Consider the following 18306-nt stretch of genomic DNA (forward strand, 5'->3'; position numbering starts at 1 on the left):
TATTACCCTAAAATTCCTTGGCACTTATGAAAATTCTACACCAGGGCCTCCATCCTGCCCTGATATTGTGATTGAGGAGCTGTTGAGCTCCTCAGACACCATGTACTTCTTCATCCTTATTCCTACACCCCTAGTTTGTGTAACGGAAAATGGTTGATGAGGTTCAGAATTAACTAGATACACACTTTATTTATGACACAACTTCCACCCCGTTTAGACTTGTAAAAGTGCCCCTACACACAAAGAATAAAGTTGATGAAAATGGCCAATTTTTACTCAAACGCTCATCTATTGTTTTATATGACCATTGATGGACCCTCATCGTCTGGAATGAAGTCATTTCGTCTGATTTTTTGAAAAAGGAACTTTTGTCCAAGAACGATTCTTAGCCTGATGTCACTGAACATGGTCAGATAATATTAAAGCCCAATATGGAGTATAATGGGTATGGCTTCATTGGCAGAACGATGGATCACAACACTTCGTTCAATGGTTGTTCAACCATCAACCTACTTCTACCTAATGTGTATGGCCACCTTTATTCCACTAGTACCAACCTCTCTGATGAAAGAAACATCTTCTCCAGTTTACACTTGTTCAATATTGTTACAGATTATTCCTGTTTGTGCCTACAAATCCTGAATACCTCCACCAATTAACGAGCACCATATGATCCTAAACTTTGAGCTATGGTAAATTTTTGGAAAAGAAACAGATTATAATGTGAGACACAGGAAAGAAATATATCTTGGTACCGTGTTAACAAGTGGATAGAAAAATATTTAGAATTGAGAGTCCTCAGTCTTGTTTTAGTCTTTGCCTGATGAAGAGACCTGTGTAATCTCGAAAGCTTGCAATTTGTTACCATCTTTTCAGTTAGCCATTAAAAGGTATCAACCACTGAGGACTCTCAATTCTAATGTGAGACAGGAATCAAAAAGTCTTTAAGGTGGCTACATCACGTTTAATTAACATGGTTTGACCAACATTATACTATATCATTTAGTTACTGTACTTGACATTTTAGCTATCACCTCCACATATTTCTTAAGTTGATTATATGTCTCCATAGACGATGACATTTAAATGATAAAATACGCAGGAAGTAGATTCAGCTGAAGGTTTCTTAAGAAAAAAGATTTGCAAAGTTCTATAATTGTCTTTGATGGTGACAAAAATTAGAGTAGGGGATATTCGGAGAGGAAATGAGCTGGTCTTGCCAATGGGAGATCGGTAAGAAGCTAGAACAGAAGAGATATAGGAAAACATCAAAACACTGCACAACCGGTGACATCAGCTCAGACAATTTTTGGGTTGGGAATAACTAATGTAAATTCTAGACAACTATTTATTTTTTATCAAAATTATATATTTAACCAATTATTACAATTCAAGAGCCTCAGATTTGCCTTCATCTTTGGTAAGTGAGATGATTAGTAGTTGCCAGAAACAATTGGGACCACTTAAGCTGCTAACACCGAAAAGAAAGCTGATAACCAAATGTTCATTGATCTCATCAGCCATTCAAATTTAAGGGAGGTAAGTTTTGACAGACTCATATGACAATGGACTATCTACCGAGGGGAGCAAGGAATCTGGTGTGCTGAAATCCAATATGCCAAAAAAATTCTGAAAGCAAGATGATCCACCAAATAAAATGTAATCTCTATGGGTAGCTTCGGAGCAGACAAGAAAGAGGTTGATAGAAAAAAAAGTCAGGGTTTATCCAATGCCACAACTACTGTACGTAGTACCATATCTAGCAATTAGAAATGGTTCTTGTTATGGGATCTATTTCTTTAGAAAAAAATCCCATTAGGTTAGGTTATATGATCATTCTTCTAGAGCATTAACGTCAAACTCTAGCCCGCGGGCCAAATCTGGCCAGCAGGGTGATTATATTTTGCCTGCCATGCCATAAGGAGGACTATGTGGGGCCATTATACTGTATGGAGCACTATTTGGGGCAATTATACTGTATGGAGTACTATGCTGGGCGCTTTATACTGTATGGAGGTCTACGTGGGACCCATTATACTGGGTGGAGGGCTGTATGGGGATCACAATTGGGGCATCATACTGTGCTGACGTCATAATAATTTGCCAGTGGGGTACAGTAGGGTCATCATAGAGTGCGTGTCGAGTGTACAGTGATGGACTTCACTGCGGGGGTATCATACTGTGTTTGGGGGCACTTTTGTGGGCATCATACTTTATGGGGGCGAGGAAAGGGCAATCTAGGGGCAGAAGGAGGAAATTTAGTTTGTAAGGGCTGCAAAGTTATGAGGTATTCTCTTCTATGACCCCGCTGAATATTAAGGTTGTTTTTGAGGGGGTAGGTCCAATTAGAACTTCTGCTACGGCACCCCCTTATTTCTATGTATGCCTCTGCCTGTGAGGAAATACCCAATTCTCCGGTCATGTGGTCCGTGTCTTAAGATTTAAAATGTAATTAAAAATGTACTTTATTTATGGACAACTCCTTTAAGTTTTGTTTCCATTTTTAATAATAAGGAAAAACATTCTTAATTCTACATATTTCTTTAATAAATATCAAGGTTGGCTCGAAACTTTTTCCAAGTTTTTAGTTTTGGCCCTCTGTGTATTTGAGTTTGACAACCCTGCTCTAGAGATAGGAAACTGCTGGTGAAAACATTTCTAAACAAGCAAAGATGGACCCCGGAGAGAGCTGAGGTATGTTAATATACTTAGACTAAATGAAGGCAACAAGGAATATGGGAAAAAATATCTCCAGTTCCATGGGAAATTTTGTAGAAATGTTTGAAATAGTCATTTTATTCCATTTTGGGTTCATTAAATCCCCACAATTACCACTGATGCAATGTAAGTAGTATAAGTCGCCCAATAGACCGGAGCGTTCTGTGAAATTAAGACTAGGCCAAAAGTCGAGTCACATTGCGCACCAAGATATAGAGAGAAGCAAGTGTAGTGATAAATGAGCAAAGTTGTTCCTTTGATAAAAAAAAAGAGAGTAGTGCAATGTAAAAACAAAACAAAACAGAGGGCTTCAGAAATAAAGGGTAAGAAGGCTCCATCAAAGACTGAAATTAATAGAATGAAGATATGGTGGAAATGTTTTACTTTGATTCAACGTTGAAAAGGTCACCAGCTTGGGGAGTATCCTGGATGTAATATATTAATATTTCTATGTAGATACTGCACACCATTCATCTTTGTCCTCCAGTCCAGCATGTAATTTTAGGTTTAATCTAGTGGGAGTAGTCTATGGAGCCATTGTTAAATAACCATAATGGGACTTTCATAATAAATCCTATGAGTCCTCAATTGGGCACGTCAACACTTAAAGAGGCTGTTTTTTTTTTCCATTTTTCCAGAAACACTGCCACTCTTGTCTCCAGTTTCTGGTTGGTTTTGCAGCACAGACCCGTGTAATCAGGCATAGCTGTAATACTACACACAGCCCATGATAACAAGTGATGATAGTTTTTGGAAGAAGCCGGAGGAATATCTATAGTAGGTGAAGGGTTGTAATCACACCCATCCGTGGAGCCCAAGGGGGCCCAAAAGGTCCATTTATCCTTTGAGCTTCAAGTTATGCTACTGGAAGAAGACCATTATTTCGAGTCTTGCTTAACCTCTTGGCATACAAGGACGATTCTCAGATCAAACACGGGACAATAATAATTCCTCCTGTTCCTACATGACTTCAAGCGAGAGAACTTTGAGAAAGCATTTTTGAGGTTGGAACTTATTTCTTGGTGAGGAAGATGGTAACGGTCTTGGCATTACCATCATCTACGTAACCCACGCAAACCCAATGTTCCCCATCTCACATACATTTTAAAGGTTATTCAGGAATTGTTCACTTCCATATTGGAAGGAAGGGAGAGCCAGTGATGTCTAGACTACTGATTCTTGTGATGACGTATATATGATCAGCAGGTATCATTCACCATTCCTATTGATTAGGTATCAGTAGCCACCACATCACCACCACAACACACCACCACATCACTAGCCCCATTCTTCTCCTGATGGCGAAGTCAGCAGGGTTTTCACGACCCAAATCAATTTTTTTATTTAAAAAGGGTCTCTTTACATCTACGATCCTGCCCCATATTTTCTGATAAGACAGACAAGGGAACCAAATGTTAGTCAAGGCACTAGTGAGGAATACTCAGGAGGCACCGAATGTCATGAAGAACCCTCGATGGTTCTTTGTATGTCTAATGGTCTCACAAAGCAATACATTTTGAGTGATGCATTCCTCTTCTTCATATGCAAGAGATAGAGGATTCCTCCAATTATTTTTTTAAATTTTGGAGGCTTTTTTTTTTTTTTACTTGAAATCCAGTCATTCACCCATTTATTTTCTGGCTTGGTCTGTGATTGACCACTATTATGACCAGTGCTTGCTCGCCTACTTCTTTCATGGCTCCTGTTTCTTCTTGGCACATCCGGCTAACACTATACGTAACATTGTTTACGATGTCCTGTACACTGCCCGCCCAGGCCAGGAGTCACAGTTGGAAAGATGGTAAGACGGTATGAAATGTCACAAGCGCTAAGATCTGAAAATTGACTCCTCAACGACACAGTATTTTACAAAAGCATTTGTTTTTTGCAAGACAAAAAGGTGAGGAAAGAACATGGAACTAAAACAATGTATAAATGATTGCCCGGGATGCCAGTATGCATTTATTTACTCTGAGGTATGACTGATTTCTTACTTACTTTTCCCACAACTGTCTAACTCAATTTCAACACCAAATCCCTCATCAGGAGGTGACCTTTACAAATACATAAAATCCAGAAGGCCTGGGGCTTTCGCAATGTCTGAGAGTTAGATTTTTCTTCAGCTGGCTGAAATTTAATTAACACTGTGCCCCTTAGTGCAGGGATAAGGCGCAGCGACAAGGTTTACCATGCATGTTTATGCATGTAGGTTTACGGGATAGGCTTTCACGGACGGTATCCACGCTGCGAGGTTTCTTTGTCTACAGCGGAGCCCTGTGAATTTGTGCGCGAAGAGGGACTTCATTGCTGTTTTAAAACAATTTAGAAAGAGGCTGCGGAGGTACTTAATATACCCGGCAGGGTACGCATTGAGTATTAGGCTGTATGCAGACACTGTGTGCATTTTACCAGTATATTAACACAAACATTATTAGTGGCCTCAGTGGGAGCTCGAGAAGCCGCGGATTCGCCGGTGCTCTCCAAATAATTAAAATGAATTATCGGCCGGTGTTAATTCTGCAACGTTTTGCTCTGATGAAAATGTGGCCACTGAAGGATTCGTACAAGTTACAGTATATGAGAAGCAATTACCATGTACTATATTAATAATAACCTCTTCTTCCAGTTACTCCGATGACCTAGATTACCCGACTGTAGCCAGAGTCTAGCAAAGAAAGCATTATCATGAACAACAGTCTCATGCCACCAAGGAATTGGTATCTACCATGACTTGTTAAAAGGAACATGTCACCGTGACAGATCCAGTTCGAGAGGGCTCATTTATACAGACAGCGTCCGATTTAGATCTATAGATGGGTGTCCCCCTTTGTAGACCCCCAGTTTTTTTCCCACAGTGCAGAATTGTGCTCAATAAATAACAATTGCTATGGCGGACTCGACCCTTCTGTATAGTAAAGGGAACCTACTACACGATTTTAGCAACATAGTGTTATATTGGATGCAGTTGGCTCTTATGAATACCCCCTTTATTGCTGCCATATATATCAAATTAAACACTTTTGTTTTATGTTAATAATAGCTAAAAATAATCATGGAGGCGGGGCCACAATTCTTAGAAGTCATGCTGTCCAGTCTGCAAATTTACCTTTTCAGGCTTTATTGGCATTTTTCTGGCCATGCTACATCATTACTCCCATAGATATGTGCAGTACTGTGCGGTACACTCCCCTGGGCATGTGCAGAACTGCAAGGTACACTCACCTGGGCATGTGCAGTGCTGCGTGATACACTGCTCTGGGCATGTGCAGTGCTGCCTAGTGCACTCCCATGGGCATGTGCTGTACTGTGCGGTACACTACCTTGGGCATGTGCAATACTGTGCGGTACACTCCCCTGGGCATGTGCTGTACTGTGCGGTACACTACCTTGGGCATGTGCAATACTGTGCGGTACACTCCCCTGGGCATGTGCTGTACTGTGCGGTACACTACCTTGGGCATGTGCAATACTGTGCGGTACACTCCCCTGGGCATGTGCTGTACTGTGCGGTACACTCCCACTAGGCATGTGCAGTACTGTGCGGTACACTCCCACTAGGCATGTGCAGTACTGTGCGGTACTGTCCCACTAGGCATGTGCTGTACTGTGCGGTACACTCCCACTAGGCATGTGCAGTACTGTGCGGTACACTCCCACTAGGCATGTGCAGTACTGTGCGGTACTGTCCCACTAGGCATGTGGATTACTGTGCGGTACACTCCCACTAGGCATGTGCAGTACTGTGCGGTACACTCCCACTAGGCATGTGCAGTACTGTGCGGCACTGTCCCAGTAGGCATGTGCAGTGCTGTGCAGTACACTCCCACTAGGCATGTGCAGTGCTGTGCAGTACACTCCCACTAGGCATGTGCAGTACTGTGCGGTACACTCCCCTAGGCATGTGCAGTACTGTGCGGTACACTACCACTAGGCATGTGCAGTGCTGTGCAGTACACTCCCCTGGGCATGTGCAGTGCTGTGCAGTACACTGCCCTGGGTATGTGCAGAACTGCAAGGCACACTCACCTGGACATGTGCAGTGCTGCATGATACACTCCCCTGGGCATGTGCAATACTGTGCGGTACACTCCCCTGGGCATCTGCAGTACTGCGAGATACACTCACCTGGGCATGTGCAATACTGTGCGGTACACTCCCCTGGGCATCTGCAGTACTGCGAGATACACTCACCTGGGCATGTGCAGTGCTGCCTGATACACTCCTCTGGGCATGTGCAGTGCTGCCTAGTGAACTCCCGTGGGCATGTGCAATACTGTGTGGTACACTCCCCCTAGGCATGTGCAATACTGTGTGGTACACTCCCCTGGGCATGTGCAATACTGTGCAGTACACTCCCCTGGGCATCTGCAGTACTGTGAGATACACTCCCCCGGGCATGTGCAGTGCTGTGCGGTACTCTCCCACTAGGCATGTGCAGTACTGTGCGGTACACTCCCACTAGGCATGTGCAGTACTGTGCGGTACTGTCCCACTAGGCATGTGGATTACTGTGCGGTACACTCCCACTAGGCATGTGCAGTGCTGTGCAGTACACTCCCACTAGGCATGTGCAGTACTGTGCGGTACACTCCCCTAGGCATGTGCAGTACTGTGTGGTACACTACCACTAGGCATGTGCAGTGCTGTGCAGTACACTCCCCTGGGCATGTGCAGTGCTGTGCAGTACACTGCCCTGGGTATGTGCAGAACTGCAAGGCACACTCACCTGGACATGTGCAGTGCTGCATGATACACTCCCCTGGGCATGTGCAATACTGTGCGGTACACTCCCCTGGGCATATGCAGTACTGCGAGATACACTCACCTGGGCATGTGCAATACTGTGCGGTACACTCCCCTGGGCATCTGCAGTACTGCGAGATACACTCACCTGGGCATGTGCAGTGCTGCCTGATACACTCCTCTGGGCATGTGCAGTGCTGCCTAGTGAACTCCCGTGGGCATGTGCAATACTGTGTGGTACACTCCCCCTAGGCATGTGCAATACTGTGTGGTACACTCCCCTGGGCATGTGCAATACTGTGCAGTACACTCCCCTGGGCATCTGCAGTACTGTGCGATACACTCCCCCGGGCATGTGCAGTGCTGTGCGGTACTCTCCCACTAGGCATGTGCAGTACTGTGCGGTACTCTCCCACTAGGCATGTGGAGTACTGCACGGTACACTCCCGTGGGCATGTGCAGTACTGCATGGTACAATCCCCTAAGCATGTGTAGTACTGCATCCAAGAAGTATTGTTTCTCCTTGCGGAGATCGACATGCTAAGCATGCTGAGATGATGACACTAAAAGCCGCAATGCTCCTCTGGGTAATATGCTAATTATGAAAATTGTCTCTTCAGAGAGGAAGAGAGCTAGAACTCTAGTGCCACCTATTGGAAGGTAGCAATCCTACAAGTCAATGTTCACCCTTTAACGAGTCACACAGCCAAACCAGATCTCCGCTTTGCACTGACAAGGGGCAGTACCCCGAAACACCGTGTCTGCAAATTGAGATTCTGGTTTGGCTATTATCCAAGTCATATGACAAGGCTCGTTAAAGGGTCAACATTGACTTGTAGGATTGCTACTGCTTGGTACAGTCCCCTGGGCAAGTGCAGTACTGTGTGGTACACTCCCCTGGGCATGTGTGGTGTAACAATGAAGCCAGACACTGTGCATGTCTGAAGAATACAAGGGGAAAATGGAAATATTTTTAGATCCATTTCTTATCTCTCCTAATAGTATTTTTACCTATTATAGCAACATATGAAAATTTTTTAATTTCCTAAAATCGGTTTAAATATTTTTTTATGTCATTGGAACTGTCTGGGAGCTTATACCGTCATTGATGACAACGGGGCAAGTTACTCTCCCCCTACTGTGCAGGCAGCAGCGACTGGCATTCGACCCTGGTGCCCACCTAGTAAAGTTTGCGTACCGAAGCACAGAGTGCAGATGTTACTGACAGACATAGGTCTCTGTGACCATCACATGACCACTCATGTCATAGGAAGCAGGGCTCTGTCCTCTTGTAGCTGTAGCTTTTAGAGCGGGGGAGAGTCACCCCTTTTGAATACAATACAAAAAAGCTTTTAAAGCCTTCAGCTTCCTAAAAATAAAGGAATATTGAAAGTGAAAATCGCATAATGGCATCATTCATCTGAAAGCTTGCGAGAAAGTAATTTTCCTAAACTATTTCCAGTACGGCTGACACATACAGAACATTTCATGATGATCTCTTACTTGCCCAAAAAAATGTAATTTTTAACCTGGTATGAATGCCGCTGCTCTCCTGAATTCGGTGTTGTTTTTCATTTGTTTCTGTGCCTTTTCATTCCTGAGATATGGCCCCTTCTTCCTTGGATGCAACTCTAGTCTATATATCCAATGGGATGTGGTTTTCAAGAAGACACCCACATAGAAGAGTTGAAGACCACTCCCACTTAGCTATAAAGACTGGAGTTGCATCAAAGGAAGAAGGGGCCGTATCTCAGGAACGAAAAGGCGCAGAAACAAATGAAAAATATCGCCGGATTCAGGAGAACAGCGGCATTTAGACCAGGTACCAGAAAAATATATATTTATGGCAAGTGACAGGACCTCTTTAAAAGACCTCTATAATGTTAGACAACTAGAAAAAGTAGCTTTACAGGTCAAGAAGGATGAATGCTCATTACATGGGCCCAACTATCCTAAAGGCTGCTGACTTTTTCGGCTTGAATTAGGGTTAAATATATACAAAGCGATAACTTGAAGTTCCTGAGTCCTAATATGACATTTGTAAAAAATGTCCACACCTATTTATGTGCCATTTTTAGTATTGGTGTCTTTTATGTTGCAATTGAAACTTTGAACCCCAAAGGCACCATGAACTAGGCGTGACAAAAATATGATGCTCCAAGAAACTATTTTTTTTCATTTTGATATGACTCCTCTGTAGCATCCCAGTACTATATGATAATGAGTACTGAACAGGCTGATGAGGATCCCCAAAACCTGCTTGATGCCCACTTTGTGCCTGCTAGAGTTGCCCATCTGCCTCTGATTGACATGGATGACATTTTCTTCGTCGTTGATAAAACCAGTCAAATCTAACATCTGCACCATTGATCACAATAATTTATGAACAGGAAATGTCATCTACATTAATCATATTCGTTATTCAACACAGAGGGGGCACTGAACAGGGGTGGAGGGGCGGTGTTAGAAAGCATAGACGTAGTTCAGAGCAAGGTCCAGGTGGCCTCCAAAGGACCAGTCAACAGTCATCATACAGCATGTTGGAACACATTCAAACAGAATTTTTGTGCAAGCATGAAGGGTGGTCAAAGCGCTGTAGAGAGTTTGTAGTAAAGTTGAAAAAGAATTTTATAATATGGTGGAGGCAATTTACATAAGGAACACCTGAGGAACGGTTCCCTTTAAACTACAACTTCTAATGTATTAGTATAAATCTCCTTAAAAACAACCATAGTCTTCTACTTTTGAACATTCCCTTCCCGGAGTGTTTGCACATGGCTGCAATTTGTGTTCCATAGCCATGCCCTCATCATGTCCCTCTACAACTCTACAATATCCCCTTCATGTCTCATTTCTAGCCTTCTTCCATCCATTTTTATGGTTTCTGAGTGGAGAACCATCTCAAATGGTCTATATTAGGGCAGAGATCTTCAGCTCTTTCAGATGTCTTAAATCCCTTCTTTGTACCAGCGATCCCCAACCTGTGGTTCTCCAGCTACTGCAAAATCACTACTTTCAGTGTGCTCTAAAAGGCATAGTAACTGATACACTAATGAGCCCCAAAGGTCTAGCACAGTGGTCCCCAACTCCGGTCCTCAAGAGCCACCAACAGGTCATGTTTTCAGGATTTCCTTAATATTGCACAGGTGATGGAATTATTGCCTGTGCAGGTGATGCAATTATCACCTGTGCAATACTAAGGAAATACTGAAAACATGACTTGTTGGTGGCTCTTGAGGACCGGAGTTGGGGAGCACTGGTCTAGTAGAAGACAATCCCATTTTGAGCTCACTTATTGGGAGAATGGATGTCTAGTGACACACATTACTCCACACACACACTCCATTGAAATCTACGTGAGGTTCCTCTTTATAAACCAAAAATAACCAACACTTTATTTAAAGGAAATGTATAGTTTTCTAACTAATTTTTGTACAGACCCAAAGTCCACTAATAGCCTTTCTTTATCTAGTACATATATAGGCGTATGCGTCTCTGTTTAACTGGTACCAACTGAGTTACTTGTAACCATAAACCTTTCAGACTTACCGGGGAGAAATATCACACCCTTGTTGCATAAATGCTCCCAAGGAGAACCAGAGGCTGTTAAATATTCCAAATTCATTTGTATGGTCTGTAGAAGGTGGGTCTTTTCCCTCCTCAAACTCTTCGTTGTGCCATTCATACGGGCTAAATCGACTGACCAAAAAGAGAACCACGCTAACTCCGATGTAGGCGAAGACTATACACATCCAAATTTCATATGCCAAGGGATCCAAGAAGGAGAAAACACCAGGTTTTGATTTTTGGGGTTTCTTGATCATAATAGATATGCCCAAACTCATGAAGGGCTTGGAAAAGTCAATTACTTCTTCCCGTACCAGTGTAATAGTCAATGGTGCAACCGCCAGGTCAGCTCTCTGTAGAAGAAGGAAAGTGATGAGCAATATGGAAAACAGGGATTAAACTGGCATTATGTCCAAAATTTCATATAAAATATTTGTTTAGATGTACTCTTTCAAGCATTTTCATAGGGGCATTTTCATTTCAGAAATTCATGGCATATCATAAGCATGCTTGGCTATTTTCAGAAATCCTAGAAGGTAATGTTGATACCACCTAATAGCGAAGGTTATGGGAGTAAAAATGAATTGGGTCCATATCTTTACACTATTTAGTGGGTTTTCTCCTGAAAGACCAGGCTGATGTCATATCTGACCACCCGCAGTATCTAGTAATTTAGCCCTGTGAGGCTGTGGCCTCTGATACAGCTAGGGAGCGCTGTTTGTTCTCCCCAGAATGTGCATGCAGACGGATGAAGTCCATAGGTGTGCATGAGAGTCACGGATTTCCAGTCCGGGCTTTCCAGGTGGCTGAAGGCCACAGGCCTGTGTGTGTTTAAAAACCCTGCAGTAAGGGGTATGGGTGTGTCAGGTGTCAGGCCAGGTGTGCGAGGTGCACATCAGTGTCAGTCCGGTGTGTGCTGGTCTGCAGAGTGCATGGAGGCCAGCAGAGCCAGCACCCAGGGCAGCTGAATAGCCTGGCACCCGCAGCGTACACAGAGATGCAAGTCGTCCATGGTACTGGTCTCGGATGTGGACAGTCCTGTGCCCGGAGGTCGTGGATGTCCTGTACCCGAAGGAGTCGGATGTGGACAGTCCTGTGCCCGGAGGTGGATGTCCTGTGCCTGTAGGAGTCAGATGTGGACAGTCCTGTGCCCGGAGGTGGATGTCCTGTACCCAAATGAGTCAGATGTGAACAGTCCTGTGCCCGGAGGTGGATGACCTGTACCCGAAAGAGGACTAGCATGTGTAACGATTGCAAACAGGTGGATATGGTGCCCGGCTGCTATCCGGAGGATATCCTGAACTGTATACGACTGTGTGAGTAAAGAGTCTGTAAATAGACTGTGATACAGCGATGCAGGACACCCACGAGAACTAGTCAGAGGAGGGCTGGCGTGTGTAGTGTCTGCAACATATGAGGCTGTGTGTATGGAGACATATAGAAACTGTGAGATGGTGTGCGGTCGCCCAGGGAAACTGGACAAGGGAAGTCTGGCCTGTCTAGGGACCGCAAATCTAAAGCCATGTGATATGTATTGCTTTGAACTGGTGTAAACTGGTCACTGATAATATCTACTGAAGTTACATGAATTTATGTGAATTGGACTTTAATGCTGTGAAGAAACACATTAAAAGAGACTTTTGTGTTTGAATTTGTGGGTCACTGCTTCTTCACCGCGTACGATGCTACTGCAGCTTTACATATGGTGGAGAATGCGGGCAGTGTGAACTGAGGCATACCCCAAAGCGTGCTGCATAGCATTGTGCAAAGTCGGCTGGAATTTTTTTTTTCTCAAGACAGCTTGCTGTGGCTCGGCGGGGCCATGAAGATTGATGGCTTCTGGCGGTAACTCGGTGGGGTTACGAAGATTTGCTGTGGATCGGCGGGTCCACGAAGTCTGCGCAGCAGGAACTGCAGTTCTGTCAGCAGCAGCTAGAGGTGCTGCAGTTGCAGCAGAGAATGTGTTATGTACTGTTTTGGGCGTAAAACCTGAAAATATTGAGATACCTGCCATAGGGGTCACCAAATTAGGGTCAGAGTGTAACCCCGATAGGTTTCCCTAGAGGTATTGGCAGGAGAAACTGAAAATGTTGTTTTGGGTGGGGATGTCACAGGGTCATACGGATGCCTTATTATCTCATGCCCATACGGGGTAACAAGTGTTCAACCCCACAGGTATGAACAGGGGGAAGGATATGTGAGGCTGTGGCCTCTGATACAGCTAGGGGGCGCTGTTTGTTCTCCCCAGAATGTGCATGCAGACGGATGAAGTCCATAGGTGTGCATGAGAGTCACGGATTTCCGGTCCGGGTTTTCCAGGTGGCTGAAGGCCACAGGTTTGTGTGTGTTTAAAAACCCTGCAGTAAGGGGTATGGGTGTGTCAGGTGTCAGGCCAGGTGTGCAAGGTGCACGTCAGTGTCAGTCTGGTGTGTGCTGGTCTGCAGAGTGCATGGAGGCCAGCAGAGCCAGCACCCAGGGCAGCTGAATAACCTGGCACCCGCAGCGTACACAGAGATGCAAGTCGTCCATGGTACTGGTCTCAGATGTGGACAGTCCTGTGCCAGGAGGTCGTGAATGTCCTGTACCCGAAGGATTCGGATGTGGACAGTCCTGTGCCCGGAGATGGATGTCCTGTGCCCGTAGGAGTCGGATGTGGACAGTCCTGTGCCCGGAGGTGAATGTCCTGTGCCCGAATGAGTTGGATGTGGACAGTCCTGTGCCCGGAGGTGGATGTCCTGTACCCGAAAGAGGACTAGCATGTGCAACGATTGCAAACAGGTGGATATGGTGCCCGGCTGCTATCCGGAGGATATCCTGAACTGTGTATGACTGTGTGAGTAAAGAGTCTGTAAAGAGACTGTGATACAGCGATGCAGGACACCCACGAGAACTAGTCAGAGGAGGGCTGGCATGTGTAGTGTCTGCAACATATGAGGCTGGGTGTATGGAGACGTATAGAAACTGTGAGATGGCGTGCAGTCGCCCAGGGAAACTGGACAAGGGAAGTCTGGCCGGTTTAGGGACCACAAATCTAAAGCCGTGTGATATGTATTGCTTTGAACTGGTGTAAACTGGTCACTGATAATATCCACTGAAATTATATGCATTTATGTGAATTGGACTTTAATGCTATGAAGAAACACATTAAAAGAGACTTTTGTGTTTGAATTTGTGGGTCACTGCTTCTTCACCGCGTACGATGCTACTGCAGCTTTACAGCCCCTATTAAGTGCTCTTCTGTTGGTGCAACGGTTCCCATTTGAGGTCAATGACTATGACCCCCTAGCACTCAAGTATTCCCTAATTGATGGCTTATACATGAGCACAAGAGTTGGCCACTGTTTTTGGTTGCTATACAAAGACAAACTCATGGGTTCTTGATTCACAACGATTAATGGGGTTGGTTATCCTTTCTAGAGATCCCTCCTCTATGAGCCAGAGTGGAGAGCCCCTAAAAAGCAGTGAGGAAACGATCCAGCTTCCAAGCTTTCAAAAATTTATTGGATTAAAAAACTAATAATAGATTCCATCATGAGTTTAGACGCAGCTAGGGGTTTCGAACATCCATTGCGTTCTTTAACAGAGCTGCTTTGTTAAAGAACGCAACGGATGTTCGAAACGCGTAGCTGTGTCTAAGCTCATGATCGAATCTATTAATATGCTTTAATCCAATGAATTTTTGCAAGCTTGGAAGCTCGATCATTTATGCTCTTCGTTTCTACAAGTGGTTCCTTACAGATCCGTGCCTCCTGGGATGCCTAGCTGGGGTGAGCTAGTTAATCCGCAGTGCGGCTTGTTCTTTTGGACCTAGGTGACTCTGGTAGAAGGGGCAATGTCCAGTTATGACTACTTCATACATATTCAGGTGTTTGGGGATCTTGGCAGTTCAGCAGCTCACCATGCTTCCTCCTACATTAAAGGGATTGTCTACAGTATAAGTACAGTTGAGTGAAAAGATTTGCGCTGCCCTAGTCCAGCCCTGTCCTTCACTTCTGTAGCCAGAATAATGGGAGCATTTAGTGTTTACTAGTCCTCATACAAGGTCTCACGCAAAGTCAGAAGGCCTCACATGATGTCACGATGTGTGTTACGCCACAACATTATTATTTCATGTGGCTTAGCATATGTCAGGCACCCAGGATGATGGGCCAAGGATACTAGTGCCATAAGGGAAGATTGCACTGGTCCAGCTGCCAAGCAAGACAGGACTGAATGGTGGATCAAGGCGGCACAAATCTTTTTGCTCAAGTCTATCGGTAATGCGACAACCCCTTTAGATATAGGGTTAATCACACAATTATGGATATTGACAGGTTATAGGAGAGGTCACATATTTAAAGGTTGTTCCTACTCGTGAATATTTCTAAGTTAAAGTCCTTGCCTTCCACAGTCGGAGCAGAATAAATGAATGCAATAGTATCTATATAAACAGAAAATTAAAGGACACGTGCCATGAATTGTATATAATCACGTAGATTCATTAAGCAGGTTTATACACCACAGGGCAAAAAAAGGCATCATGGAGATGTACGGGGCAAAAAGCTGACGTATCCTTTAGTCTCGCTGTAAGATAAGTCCTGAGATTCTGCACCCACTGAGACGGAGCATGTGAGAACAGGAAAGGTTACCAAAATGGCTGCAGGCCGCAACGCAGGCACCATAGTGAGGTTGCCATGGTTACCAGCTTCCATCAAGGGAGGTAAAGCAACAACATGTCCATAGCCGTAGGGGGGGTAGGAAAAAAAAAAAAAGTAGGACGGGAGGGGGGAAGATGCACTGAGCAGACTTAATATGGAGAGATAGAAATCAGTCAGACTGCGCTGTATAATCTCCAATTGGTTGTGTAAACTTAATTAATAATAAAGCATTGAGTTTCACTTTCCCCTCATGGTCTACTATTGGGAATCCATACACAAGAAAAAGCTGAAGGGGGTTGGAAAAATGTCCTTTTATTTTAGTCTCTTCCCTGCTGTAGGGAAGCCCCAACAAGCTGTATATAAACTCGCTTCAGGTACAGGGGCTTTTATTTAATTCTGTAATTCCTGAAATGTTCTTATACGAACGTAATTTAAAAGTCGGAATATGGCTCACTAAATTTAAAGGTTCGCTCACAGTGGCGAGTAGCCAGCGTATAACTCGGATGAGTGCTACCGGTTGCTTCATCGGATATCACTCGCTTCAATCTTATACTATGGAGAAGTGCCGACTAGAGCCGGCATGAGAGAAAAATCCCTGCATGCTGCGATTGGCAGCATATATCGGACGTCACGCACCCATACAAGTCTACAGGTACGAGCAAAACATGGACATATGGGTGCTTGCAAAACATTGTGAGAGTCTAATATATGCCGACTCCCACAATGGAGAAGATGGAGAAAATAAGTTCTCCATCTTCTACATAGCTGTGGTCTGATTCTTGTATCCGACACTCAGCTCACGCTCGCAGCGGAGTTTGAGCCTCGGGTCGCTTGCATATATGTAGCATTCGATTCTGTCACATGATTCTCTCATCGGATGCTACACACTAGTGTGAGCGAACCCTAAGGCTGCGGCTACATGGCAACATGGGTCGCGTGACACTCAAATTGCATTTTCACCTTGCAACATGGCATCATATGGGTCCCTATAGAGTCACACTGCGACCTCCTGCGGCTACGACTTTATACTGTTTCCAAATGTCTTGGATTTTCTGTCGCTGGTGGTAATTTAGACGCGACTCACTTGCCATTGATTTCAAAGCACATGCAACAACGACTTGCGGTCGACTTATCTGTGAATTGCAGGTTGCACTGATGATTTTGGTCGCGCGACATCGTCCGAGGATTGCACACAGGTCACCGTATAGACCCAGGCTAAATTTTACCAAGTGGATTATCATTATATATATATATATATATATACAGTGGGGCAAAAAAGTATTTAGTCAGTCAGCAATAGTGCAAGTTCCACCACTTAAAAAGATGAGAGGCGTCTGTAATTTACATCATAGGTAGACCTCAACTATGGGAGACAAACTGAGAAAAAAAAATCCAGAAAATCACATTGTCTGTTTTTTTATAATTTTTTTTGCATATTATGGTGGAAAATAAGTATTTGGTCAGAAACAAACAATCAAGATTTCTGGCTCTCACAGACCTGTAACTTCTTCTTTAAGAGTCTCCTCTTTCCTCCACTCATTACCTGTAGTAATGGCACCTGTTTAAACTTGTTATCAGTATAAAAAGACACCTGTGCACACCCTCAAACAGTCTGACTCCAAACTCCACTATGGTGAAGACCAAAGAGCTGTCGAAGGACACCAGAAACAAAATTGTAGCCCTGCACCAGGCTGGGAAGACTGAATCTGCAATAGCCAACCAGCTTGGAGTGAAGAAATCAACAGTGGGAGCAATAATTAGAAAATGGAAGACATACAAGACCACTGATAATCTCCCTCGATCTGGGGCTCCACGCAAAATCCCACCCCGTGGGGTCAGAATGATCACAAGAACGGTGAGCAAAAGTCCCAGAACCACGCGGGGAGACCTAGTGAATGAACTGCAGAGAGCTGGGACCAATGTAACAAGGCCTACCATAAGTAACACACTACGCAACCATGGACTCAGATCCTGCAGTGCCAGACGTGTCCCACTGCTTAAGCCAGTACATGTCCGGGCCCGTCTGAAGTTTGCTAGAGAGCATTTGGATGATCCAGAGGAGTTTTGGGAGAATGTCCTATGGTCTGATGAAACCAAACTGGAACTGTTTGGTAGAAACACAACTTGTCGTGTTTGGAGGAAAAAGAATACTGAGTTGCATCCATCAAACACCATACCTACTGTAAAGCATGGTGGTGGAAACATCATGCTTTGGGGCTGTTTCTCTGCAAAGGGGCCAGGACGACTGATCCGGGTACATGAAAGAATGAATGGGGCCATGTATCGTGAGATTTTGAGTGCAAACCTCCTTCCATCAGCAAGGGCATTGAAGATGAAACGTGGCTGGGTCTTTCAACATGACAATGATCCAAAGCACACCGCCAGGGCAACGAAGGAGTGGCTTCGTAAGAAGCATTTCAAGGTCCTGGAGTGGCCTAGCCAGTCTCCAGATCTCAACCCTATAGAAAACCTTTGGAGGGAGTTGAATGTCCGTGTTGCCAAGCGAAAAGCCAAAAACATCACTGCTCTAGAGGAGATCTGCATGGAGGAATGGGCCAACATACCAACAACAGTGTGTGGCAACCTTGTGAAGACTTACAGAAAACGTTTGACCTCTGTCATTGCCAACAAAGGATATATT

At 44.4% G+C, this 18306-nt stretch overlaps 1 protein-coding gene across 4 annotated transcripts in view; it reads right to left on the minus strand.

Moving 5' to 3' along the window:
- The window catches only part of GRIA1 (glutamate ionotropic receptor AMPA type subunit 1), a 315034-nt gene that overhangs the window by 37819 nt on the left and 258909 nt on the right, over positions 1–18306 (minus strand). For all 4 annotated transcript variants that reach the window (XM_069763529.1, XM_069763528.1, XM_069763527.1 and 1 more), the window contains exon 11: positions 11011–11381. In XM_069763529.1, coding sequence (XP_069619630.1) covers positions 11011–11381 — 371 coding nt within the window. The remainder of the gene's footprint in view (positions 1–11010; positions 11382–18306) is intronic.

This window comes from Ranitomeya imitator, chromosome 4, assembly GCF_032444005.1.
Source record: "Ranitomeya imitator isolate aRanImi1 chromosome 4, aRanImi1.pri, whole genome shotgun sequence".
Classification (NCBI taxonomy): domain Eukaryota; kingdom Metazoa; phylum Chordata; class Amphibia; order Anura; family Dendrobatidae; genus Ranitomeya; species Ranitomeya imitator.